Genomic DNA, 13,110 nt, shown 5'->3' on the forward strand with positions numbered 1-13,110 from the left:
ATTAAAGAGAAAAATACAGAAGACACTTATGAATATATTCATTGAACTTGATAAAATGATTCAATAAAGCAGTGGCTCTAGAAAGCTAATAAATGGGAGGCAAGAAAAAAGAATTCTTTAATGACAGCCACTCTCATGAATGTTGAGGGTGAGGAAGAAGTGATAGAGAGATGTGGGGTTGTAGAAGGGCCTATTTTAAGAGGAATAAGAGTTAATAGAAAGGGTAAGTTTAGAGATACAAAAATTAGAGGGAAGCAAATTTTTTGAAGAGATGAGAATTATGAATTATGAACATTGGTAAAGGAACTAACTGTGAAGAAGGGATGTAATATCACTTCCACTGAGGTGGAAAGTAAGAATAGGGCTTCTGATACATTCCTAGATGCAAGAACAGCAAACAGGCATGAGATTTGCCGTCCTAACAGTCTCTATTTTCTCTGTAAAATAAATGCAAAGGTTGCATTTTCAGAGTAGATCATGTAGGTAACTCATATTCTTCTTTGAAAAGCCATCTCAAGGACATCTGCTGAAAGTCTTCCCCATCCTCCCTGCACCTTCTGTTCCTCTAACACCTGGTCCATACCTCTATCATCTTTGTCACCTGTCCCCTGCTAGGCTGCAGGCTACTTGAGAGCAGTAATCATGATTCATTTATGTTTGATCCTCTGGAACAACAAATGATCAATAGATTAAAGGAAATTCTCCAAAGTAGATACTTCAGCTTCTAAGTGTGCTAGAAGAATAACAAAACAAGGGAATTAAAAGTTTGGATTTTAGATTGGAAACAGAAAGTAGTTTCACCAAAGCCCTATAGATATGTTTCGGGGAAGAAAAGTACAAGTGCTTCATTGACCTAACTTGAATTTGAATCTTTGTGCTCTGGCAGCCAGCACATAGAGGAAAGCAGAATGTCACATATTTCTTAACAATTAATTCACAGGAAAATTTATCTTTATAAAAACACTCTTAGTAATATAATAGGCAACATCTTCACTTGGTACTGTTAGAAAAATTAAAATTTTTTCAAATAAAAATTTTATATATTGATAGACCATTATACCTTAGAGAATAAAATTTGTGTTGCAAGCAAAATATTATGGTCCAGATATGTCACCTTGTGATGATCTAATGGAATGTAGAAATAGAATTTAATGAATCTGTAATTAACCTCTGGTTAAATTTCTCTAAATAAGATATTTCAAGTGTCCTTTAGCAAGAGTTTGATTGAAGCTTTCTTGGTACTGCCATCCAATGATTTTAAACTGTGGACTTAAATGTTTTTATACAAGATATAGACAAGGCAAGGGTTACAATCTTTTGTATGGTTTTAGGAATTTGATTTTTAATCTTATTTTTAATCAAAGACTGTATTTCTTCTGACTTGAGTTTAAAAATTAAGATTCTTGCTTATATCTCAATTATGTCCCTCAAATAAGAAATCAGCTCACATATTTTTCTTCCCTCTAAGTTTAGACACCATATGAGACACAGTTTGAGCCTGAAAAACAAATCTTAAGATAAGGTGCCATTATTTTAGAGCCTTTATTACATTGACTACTGAAGAATATCAGCAGAATAAATATGTAATTTTGAGATACTTGTGTTCTGATAAATTCTCAGAATTAAGTTCCTTGCAAAAGACAACCCCCAGCTGGCTGAGAGAATAGATAAGGTTACTTAGTATTCTCCATTTAACTCTTAGCCCAAACGGTGGGCTCTTATATAATAGTTGATATTAACTCACTCTTTTCCTTAAGAATTAGTCAGTGCTTTCAGTGAAGTACTGTTTATATTTAATATTGATAATGCCGGTGTCATCAGTAGGAAAATAATGCTGTAAGTGGAAAACATTCATAAAAATTTAACATTTTTTAAATTAACATATATATTTTAAAAGGGGGCTGGAAAGAATGTAGCCATGATTTATTACCACTTATAAATATTATTACAGACTCTTATCACAGACCCACTAATAAGACCTTATGTAATATCTAGATCATTTATCTTTTAAGTCTTTGGTTTCAAACCACCAACTACCCCAAAATGTATTTTCCTTATATTTAATTATTCATTGGTGATGGGCTCTCAGATAATCTATAGTAGAAGTTAGGATGTTTGAACAAAATTAACGATATTACTGAGAAAGGCAGCTGTTTCAAAATATACAAGTCTCAATTTTAGTGTAATTAATAAACAATATTATTTCATCAATTGAATGAATGAATGGTCAGGAAGTGGGTTAACTGTTTTGTTTCTCACCCAGTGTGCCAAACTTTTTAAAGTAACTTCATTGAAAGTATAAAATTAGCATGATGAGTATTTTTACCTTTAGGTCTTCAATTCACTCATTTTTGTTCACTCGGATGAATTGTACGTACTATGTGCCTAGTGGTGTATAAGTTTCTATAGAAGATAAAGAGAATTATGGTAAAAGGTTCTTACTCATCAAATAGTTTATCATCTATTTGGGTAATGAATTGCTAAATAAATTAAAAGTCAGAAAGTAACACACATCAAAATGCATGACAGTCCCAGGCTATGGATTCACAAGGGAGACAACACTGATAACAGCAGTTAAAATAACTTTTCTATAGAAGAGAAGAATTGTAAGCCATCTGCCAAAAGAGGTAAGTAGTAAACAGAAGGGAAAGGTTAGAGAATGTGAGAAATAGAAGAAGCCACAGTGTAAGAATGTTCTTGTGGCAGAATAGGGAGAGTGACAAGGTCTACATAGGGATCTGACACATACCGGAGAAATAGCCTGAGGAAAGCTATGTTTTAGGAAAATTTGTCTCTATACTAATATAGAAATTCAGCTAGGTACAAGAAGTCACGGTCCTGCCTGGAGAAAATGAAGTGACATTTTTTTATTTAAGATATCATTGCAATTATACTCTACTGAAAAAATAACAATGGATGCATGCAGGCATTTCTATTCAAGCAGAAAATAATGATTTTATAATTTCCCCTTTTTGTCAGTGTGTACAAAACAAATAGTACTAACAATTACCTATCAATATGGATGGCTCTTGCCTCAAGCTAGATGATTTTGGCACATCCTCATCTTCCATGAAATGTGAAACTCAAATTAATGAGTCTGTATTACTGATTAGAATAAAAATGTGATTTATATGCAAGTAATCCCCATGTCGTGCAGTAAACTAAATTACAAATTAATTTATATGAACTTGGTAATTTCAAGTATCTGTAGGAAATATGGACACATATTTCAGGACATATATTTAAATTGCTTACATAAAATATATAAAATACATATTAATAGTAAAATAGTTAAAAGTATAATTGTGTTAAGGACTTAATGAAAGAAAAGAACTAGGTAATATTACTATAAATCAATTTATGCACATTACATTTTATACAATAATTTATATGAAATAATATAAAAAATAATCACACTATTGCATAATGCCATGAGTAATCCCAAAATTTTTCTCACTGCTCATGAGATAAAGCAACACTTAGGTCATTTAGGTCTTCTGATTACAACTCCTCAGCACGAGATAAACAGTTCTCACACCTGACTCTTCAGGAGTGGTGATCAAAAAAGGAGAATTAGAAAACCAAGGAGAAGATAAAGACAGTTACGTTTTTCTTAGCAATTTCAAACTTGTGTCATGGAACTGTATGGCATTTGAAAATCCTTGGGGATGATTAAATTCATACCTACTGCTATCTGGTGCCTACTAAAGCATCAACACAATACCTCTGAGAATTTAAAATTACTTTTAAAGGGTATTAACACAATCCATCATGTTCACTTGGAAATTTTCTTACTACAGTAATGTGCTGAATCAGCTTTGCTGAATCTAACTTCTCTTGAATCACTTTATTCTGTTTCACAACTTCTAATTTTGTTGACCAAGATGCTCTGGATGGAAGTTTGTATAACTTTTGGCACTGAATTCTCTTTTATAATCTTAAAAACTGTAAACTTTCTTGGGAAAACAGTCTTCCAAAATCATTTGTCTGTCGAGATTGCTTTTGTTATCATCTCTAAAATTGACCATTACATCAATAGTTTGTATTCATTGATTTGGATAATGGATTATGATTAATACTATTTACACAACAATAATAGTTAAATTATAATGTATTTGGAAGAATTTATTTCAATCAGCTATACTTCTATTGTCCTTTTCTTATAAAACAGGTAATATTTGCCCTTTTACATAAAATCTAGCCACCACTGAATGTAGCTCATATAATCTATTCAAAAACTAATTCAAAATGTGGGATAATTCAGACCTAGGTTCTTTATACTAGGACAAATATTTTTCACATAGTACATATTTAATAAATACAGAGGGTGCCAAAAAAATGCATACACATTTTAAGAAAGGAAAAACTATTAAAATTATAATATTCAATATATAACGATAACAAAAGATAGCAACAAGTCACGTTTGACTTCTGCAATTACAAGAGGTGCTCAGAGTGGTTACCATCAGCATCCAGACACTTCTGATTACAGAGAACTATTGCTTGAGCATAGATAAAATTACTTAAAATGTGTATACATTTTTTTGGCATCCCCAATATAAATTGAAATAATTCAAGTTTGAATTATATTACATACATAGAAAATGTTAATTGAAAAATGTAAACATGCTCACAGGCAAAGCATATTTCCTGAAAAAATATATTCAATATTAATATACTAACCTATTATTATTGCTATTCAATGGTAAACCATAATGTTTCATTAAAGCATGTATGCATTACTTTAAATAAATTCTAGAAGACATATAATACACACTACTTTGTTAGTCTAATTACAACTAATAGGTCGAGAAAACTATTATCATTTTATTAAGACTTAACAAAAATTTCCATCACGTGTTGATTTGATGACAGGATTGATTCCTGTCACTTCTATCAAAATAACAGTTCATGCTACCCAAGAAAAATAAGACTTCCAGAGAAAATGGTAATTCATTCACTGCTATCTATTTACATTAGTACCTCATATTTATTGGAGCATCTCTGGGTAATTTTTATATGAAACGAACAGCATTGGTAGCTTAGCGAGGGTATATCCTTCGTTCATTAAATGCAAACTATTGATGGGCTTCTACTAGGTAGGGAAGCTAAGCAGTTACATTTAAGAAATACTAAAAAGGAGAAAGGTACCTGCTATGTTCCTTTCTGAAATAGCAGGAAAGTGTAATGATAAATTGGCAGAGACTATCACAGCTAAACCCAATCAGTTACTACCTACTAATATAGCCATAGGCTGTAGTAGACACAGGCCATGCAATAAAGGAGTTCTTTTCCTATTTCATTCACACAGACTATTTTTTTAAATAATTTATGAAAGGTACATGGCTACATAACATGTTGTTAGTCCAATGACAAGTAATAGGTTCAAAAAAGTATTACTTTATTTAGTGTTTAATACAATTGATTATTCATCTGGGCTTGATTTCCTGGGAATTACCCCCTGTTGTGGATTAATGTCCGAAAATATAAGGTAACAACATCACAGCAGAAAATGTTCTGTAGAGGCTTTTCCTTCTGGCACACCCAGTTGCCTTTCTGATGCACAAGGAGCACTAATGAGCAAGACAAATTGAACCACACTAAAAACGCAAATAGAAAAATGAATTCTGAAAGCTCTTCCCTGCCACAGTGGCTCCCTGAGCACAGTGGGGAAATCTCAGAAAGTTCAACTCTTAAATGGCCCAAGCACATCAGTACTTTTCCACTATTCTCAGATTGTCGAATTTTGATGTAGTAGTGAAACTTCAGTTAATCTGTCCTGCAGCTTTAGATCTTAGAGGAGAAGCTAACAAAATGCAACCATTGTATGTATATAAAATACATTCCATTAGTGGTTTTGGGAAAAATGCCACGGGATAACTTAGCATTATTCAAAGATATTTAAGGATGAATAAAATGAAAGAAAATGAAAGAGAGAGAGAAGTTCCAAAGATGATTCACAGTATAAAAAGTAGCTAACATGCACATTGTAAAAGAAGCACATATTGCAGAAAAAGACTTACTGAAATTTCAGGTGAAAATAAAATTTGTACAGTATATGCTTTATGTTTTCAACAAAATACATAAGAATATGAATTTTATGAAACAATAAAAGATACAAATGTTACAACGATGGCCCAACAAAAAGAAGAAACTAGATAAAAGACTGAAATAAAGGGGTGGTTGATGAGATCAGAAAAGAATGTAACATCATAAATAATACAATACCTGAATAGAAACAAAATAACCGAATCCACACTATGGAAAATAAAATCAGTACTATAGAGGACAAGCTGGAGATTATTTTGTACATTAATGGGGAAAAAAGATAGAAGATAATGGATTCTGAAGCAAAAAGTGAAAATGCAACATAGAAAGATAAAACAAAAAAGAGAACTGGAGAATGTTATATATAAATATATATGCATATTCCTAAATGCAAACTAGCAACTTAACCATAAAAAGATAGTAGTCGATTATCGAGTACAATTTATTCCTGTAATATAGTCATAGTTCAACACTAAGAAATGTACTAATATAATTCACTGCATCAATAGAGAAATAGGGAAATCTCATTTGAATATCTTGATAGATAATAAAACATATGAAGACCATGTAAGAGACATAATTTGTGGTTTACATGTTTTAATTCATTTTATTCCTCACAAAAAGCTTACGCTAGTTACTATTATCATCATCACTTATATGATGAGGAAATTGAGATAGAGAGATTAAGACACTAAGCCAAGATCACCTAGCTAGCAAGTGACAGCTGTGATGTGAAGGATGCAGTTTTGTCGTTGTTGCTATTGTTGTTTAAAAAGTGGGTATTCATATTTATGCAAATGTGTATTATATATATATATATATATATATATATATATATATATATATATATATATATATATATATGTGTGTGGTCTTACATCTAACGGAATGAGACAGAAATGCACTAAAAACCTGAAGGATAAACTTCAGGAGGCAGAGATCAGAGCACTGGGCAGCTGAAGTAATTAGAATCTGTGAGTCAGGGTAACAGAAAGAAGGGAGGAATACAGGGTTGACTCTAGAAGTTTGTATGGGGTTCCCCATGAGTCTTTGCCTGATGGATACTCTGTACTCCTATAAGACTGAAAGAACCCAAGGCTTACAATATAGCAACATAGCAGCTTTAAAGGAGTTGACAGCAGAACAGGGATGGGGAGGTCAGAGTCCTGGGAGAAGAGCAATCGGGAATATTGATTGAGCATAAGAAAACCAGAAGGTTCTTCCTCAGTAGTTAGAATTATTCCCTGCAGAAATGTCCTCTAGTGGACAGTTCTTCATAGAATTGTTAAGAGGTTTAAGTCCTTATCTGAAGGAAGTGTTTCATCATCATTACTATTATTACTATGTGCAGGACATGAAACTGTTGTCAGTGATATATAAAATTATGAAACAAAGCTATTTTTCATTTATTTTCAAGTAATTCTTTTAGAAGAAAAATGAGACTTGGATGAAGTAAACTGAAAAAGAGATGCTAACTGATAGTATAAGCAACACAATTAATTAGAGTCAGACTTTGAGTAAGTCAGTACATGATTACATGCTATGTTAGTTTCCTATTGCCAATGAAACAATAAGTGACCGCAAACTCTGTGGCTTAGAACAACACAAATGTGTTATCTTACAGTTTTAGAGCACAGAAATCCAAAATGAGTATAACGGGGCTGAAAATAAGGTGTTAGCAGGGCTAGTTCCTTCTGAAAGCTCTAGGGAAAAACCTGTTTCCTTGCCTTTTCTAGCTTCTAGAAGTGGTTTATACCAGGGATGCCAAAAAAATGTACACATTTTAAGAGATGTTATCTATGTAATACTTTTCAAAGTTGAATTGAATTATGGTAGCAATGTGTAGTATGATGTTAGTTCAAAAGATGGCATTAATCAAATGAATGCTACCAGTAGTAGCATCATGCCTTGTTTTACAATTTTAATACAGTTTTTTCCTTTCTTAAAATGTGAATACGTTGTTTTTTTTTGCCACCCTCTGTATTTGGTTCGCGGCTCCTTCCTCCATCTTCAAATATAGCTTCATAGTATCTTCTCTTTTATATGACCTTACCTGTACCAAATCTCCTTCTACTTCCATCTAATAATGATGTATGTGATTACATTTATTACCCACCTAGATGATAATTTCCCAATCTCAAAATTTTTATGTATTTTGGATATTAGCCCTTTATTGGAGGCACTGTTTGCGAAAATCTTCTCTCATTCGGTTGGTTGCCTCTTTATTTTGTTGATAGTATCTTTTGCTGTGCAGAAGATTTTTAGTTTCATATAGTCCCATTCATTTATTTTAGCTTGTACTTCCTTTGTCTTTGAAGCCAAATTCATAAAATCCTTTTAAACCCAAGGGCCATAAATTTAGTACTTATGTTTTCTTCTATGCAGTTTATTGTTTCAGGGGTTAAGTTTAGGTCTTTTATCCATTTTGACTTAATTTTGGTTTGTGGTGACAGCTAGCAGTCTAGTTTCATTCTTTTGCACATGGCTTTCCAGTTCTCCCAGCACCATTTATTGAAGAGGCTGTCTTTTCTCCATCACATGTGTGCAGCTGCTATGGGAGGCAGTGTAGAAGGTCCTCAGAAAATTAAGAATAGAATTACCATATGACCCATCAATCCCTCTCCTGGGTATCTCCCCAAAAAATCTGAAAGCATTTATTCATAAAGATATATGTGCTCTAATGTTCACTGCAGCTTTATCTATGGTGGCCAAGACACGGAAACAACCAAAGTGTCCTTCGACAGATGATTGGGTAAAGGAGATGTGGTATATGTACTCAATGGAATACTATTGTGCCATAAGAAAAAATGAAATAGTGCCATCTGAGACAACATGGATGGATCTTGAGATTATTATGCTAAGCAAAATAAGTCAGTAAAAGTTGAGAACCATATGATTTCATTGATATGTGGTATACAAAACTGAAAGCAACAAAGGAACAAGGCAAACAAAGAAACAAATCTGATAGACATAGACAATAGTTTAGTGGTTACCAGAGGGTAAGTGGGGAGTGGGGTGGTAGATGAGGATAAAAGGGATCAAATATATGGTGATGGAAGGAAAACTGACTCTGGGTGGTGAACACACAAAGTGATGATGATGTATTACAGGATTGTCCACCTGAAACCTATGTAACTTGACTAAAATCTTTAATTTTAAAAAAAGAAAAATCACGGATACTATGGAACAGCCAAAAAAAAAAAAAAAAAACGATCTTTAAATCACACCCTGCTAAATCTCTTTGTCATATCAAGTAACATTCATGGGTTCTAAGGATTAGGACACGATTATCTCTGGTGGCCTGCCTCACATGCCAAAAGTCATAAGTGTGAAACTGGAAATGAGAGAGGAAGAGAGGAGGAGACACTAGAGTGTTCTAAAAATTTTCATTTTTAAAAGTATTTGATCAAGGAGAACAAAGTTGAAGCAAAACCACATGTACAAAATTAAATGTCTTTGTTATTTTTAGGTGTTTTAAATGTTTATCTACGTTTGAAAGGACAGACAAAGATAGAGAATCCATTGTGGTCTTCAAGTGGGAATAAAGGACAACGATGGAATGAGGCTCATGTTAATATATATCCAATTACTTCATTTCAGGTAAGAAAACAATCATTTCTGTGGATAGATTGCTGTATGTGAGCATAACGTTCAAGGCAGACCTTAAACAAGCATGATAATGGGAATATTCAGAAATTCTGTTGTATGGGCTTCAGAAAAATCATATGATTAAGGTTCTCTTTAGTTGTAAAAGCTGTTTTATAAAGAAAAATGTCATTTTCCTTTATTGATTAACCTCTATCAAAATATGTTTGAATAATAGTCCATCAAATGGTTTACCTGGAGAAAATGTAATGCATTTCTATAAAATCACACTTGCATATTTTGTTCCCTAGAGACAAATAAAATAGTTTCTTATGGAAGCTGCATAATCAATTTTCAATTAATTTGTTTGATTGTTACTTGATGCAATTTTATATACTTTTGAAAACTGTTTCTCTTTGAGGTAATATCATTTTTAATAAATTATCACTTTGAATTCAAAATCAGAGAACTTTAAACAAGTTATTTTTCTTTGTTTTTATATAGAAAAGAAATAAGCTTAGACTGAATTAAGAGTTAGCTGCAAATATATAAAAGAAATTTTAATGACTATAACAATGGCCATTATGGCTAGAAACAGTATTTCATGAAACCATTTCAGTGGAGAAAATCATGAACTTTTAGTTATTTTAATAACTGTATTATATATATATATATATATATATATATATATATATATATATATATATATATATATATGGTATACTCAGGCTGAGTTTTTTTGGGTTTTTTTGTTTGTTTGTTTTTTTTCCTATTGGTGAGTTTTGGATGTATTTCATGGCATATACAGTAAGGGTATGGAAAATCTGACAGCTCAAATATGTTTGTTTTGGTTTTTTTCTAGGATGTCCTTTTCTTGTAATCTACAAAATCCTAATGGCTTTTATCTAGAAATTGCACTTCTAAATCTAACCAGAATGATAAAAATGCATACAGTTGTTCACAATAGTAAAGAATAATGGCGTAAGACTAGCTTATTATCTACAATCACATAAAAGCTACTCAAATCATAGACCCTGAGAATCATTTTGTTTCTATGAAGGAGAATACGGTTGTGAAAATTGAATCCATTGCAATATATCATTAAATCAAATTAAACTTGAGAGACAGAACTCCAAACCATTACTGATAAAAGTAACCTTAATATTAAAATGTGCATACCAATACAGACATCAAAGAGCCCTTCTTTCTAAAAAGTTGATGTTTCTCTAGACAGTTTTGCTTCCTACATGACTACCTTGCCAACATAAAATTATTAAATATATATACAATAAATATTTAAGACAATAGTTATATTAAAGTTTTCTTCAGCATAATCCTTTGTTGTCATAGACATCAATTTAATAAATATTTATTGGACACCTTCAGGACAATCATTTATTGTCATTGACAACAGTTCAATAAATACTTATTGAGCCACTACTGTGTGCCAGGCACATTGCTAGGCGTGAAGATTTAAAAATTATTATCTACCTCAGAATCATAGGAATGCATGTTAAAACATATACATCACATACTGTAATGACTGCAGTCACAGAGTTATGCACGAGGTTCTGTGAGCATACCTAATGAAAAAGAATGGGGAGATGAGTCAAGAAAAGTTGATTGTGTGAGTCAAAACCTGAACTGAAGAGAGGATTGCAAAGTAGAGAAAGGGCTCACATTTATATTGCAGCAGAGTAAACAGCAACATTGAGGTCATATACCACAGGATTTTGCCAGAGAAACTGAAAGACGTTTACCTGGAATTTGGTTCACTAAAATAAATCAAAGACTAGTGTGACATGAGCTTAAGGAACCTGAGGAGCTTCAGCAATGGGGAGGCTTTGAGAGATTTTACCTAGGGGATGACTTGCTACAACACTTGGGTTCAAGGAGCTAAAATTAGGCTGGCAAATCAAGTAGGACACCATTGTAAGATCCACATAAAAGGAAAACACTACAGAAGGGTTTAAAGCAAAGTGAATGATTTCAAGATTACATTTAGGTGTAAATAATAGAAGGACATTTTTATGTTGGGGATATGGGATGTAGACGTGAATGACTAAGAACTTTCTAAGTAGGAACAGTTGGGTAGTGCTTATGCTCCGCCTTCCCTTAAATAACAGGTAGAGGGAAAGAGATAAAGCTTCAGGGAGAAATAGGTTACTTCTGTCTTGGGCATGTTAATATAAGGTGCCTGTGGAATATCTCTTTACAGATGTGCAGAAGGTGGCTGTATACATTTATCTGAAGCTTTGGGGACATAGGTATTCATGAGTCATCAGTTTCTATGTGGTACCTAAAACTGTGGGAGTGGTTGACATTTCCAAGGAAAAGTATACTTATGTGAACAGTGATTAAAGAATGAAACCATGCAGAACATTAACCAATTATTTACATGGACTCTGGAAGAGGAGTTCAATCGTGTAGTCTTTTTAAAATGGAAGGAGATCCAGACAAGTTTGGTGCCCACAGAATTTAAGGACAGTGATACTCAAAACTGGAAAGCAGGTTGAGTCCAGTGGACCTATCATTACAGAGAGTGTTCATTCTTGAGAAATTTGCATAAGGTGGTAAGGAAATTAGTAAAACCATCATCTTAACGAAAATGATTCACTATTCAGAATTAATGTAATTATCTACAGGCAGATATTAACTTATTATATGATTTATGCTAATAGCTATTTTATTCTTTCATTTTTCACATTAGAAAAAGTACAGATTTTGTTTTCTTCTGTTTTTTCAAGGGAATGAATTCTTTATTCAGGATCTTACAGCAGGCAGAATCCTGAAGAGGATGCCCTTATGAGTAATGAGAGGGGTTCCATAAGGGAAAGAAACAAGAGGGAGCGTGCCAGCTCCAGGTTTCACAACGCAATCTCTTAGAAAGGAATTGCTTTTCTTTGTGATCTAGCCGATCTTAGGCCATTACATCCCATTCCCAGAAACGTTGATTAAAAGAAGGGATTTCAAGACTTGAGTTACTCTTTTGTTACCAGGAAGTGTGTGGTCAGTGTAAATTCTGAGTGAAACATTTTTACAACTCACACTAATGACAACAAGTTTGCTGCAGCCTCAGCAATTTGCATTACATTCACAGAAAGAGATTTACAAGAATGTTCAAAGCAGATGCTCAAGAACGTTCAAACGAATAAAGCTTTATTCACAATGTGTTAGACCTGGGAAAATTTAACTATAATGAGCTCTTCTCATTCCAACCAAGAAATCAGACTGGATTTTCCTAGTTGGTGCCCAAAGTAGTTATCATTTCTGGCACTTTTTGTTCCTTTTAGTAGAGGCATGTTTCCACCTGGTATCAATTTTATTTTGCCTAAAGGATTTTAGGCAACATTTATTGTAGTGTGGGTCTGCTAAACATGAATTCTTGTCACCTTTTGTACTTCTGAAAAAGTCTATTTCACCCTTACTGTTTGAAATATATTTCCTCTTGAGTATGGTATTCCAGCGTTTCCTTTT

The 13,110-nt window shown here is 32.9% G+C and overlaps 1 protein-coding gene across 4 annotated transcripts in view; it reads left to right on the forward strand.

Annotated features, from left to right (window-relative positions):
* The window catches only part of MDGA2 (MAM domain containing glycosylphosphatidylinositol anchor 2), a 797,923-nt gene that overhangs the window by 768,404 nt on the left and 16,409 nt on the right, over positions 1–13,110 (forward strand). For all 4 annotated transcript variants that reach the window (XM_074328195.2, XM_088796863.1, XM_074328196.2 and 1 more), the window contains one exon: positions 9,518–9,648. In XM_074328195.2, coding sequence (XP_074184296.2) covers positions 9,518–9,648 — 131 coding nt within the window. The remainder of the gene's footprint in view (positions 1–9,517; positions 9,649–13,110) is intronic.

This window comes from Rhinolophus sinicus, chromosome 3 (genome assembly GCF_057876585.1).
Source record: "Rhinolophus sinicus isolate RSI-liver-muscle chromosome 3, RSI-T2T, whole genome shotgun sequence".
In the NCBI taxonomy this organism is placed as follows: Eukaryota; Metazoa; Chordata; class Mammalia; order Chiroptera; family Rhinolophidae; genus Rhinolophus; species Rhinolophus sinicus.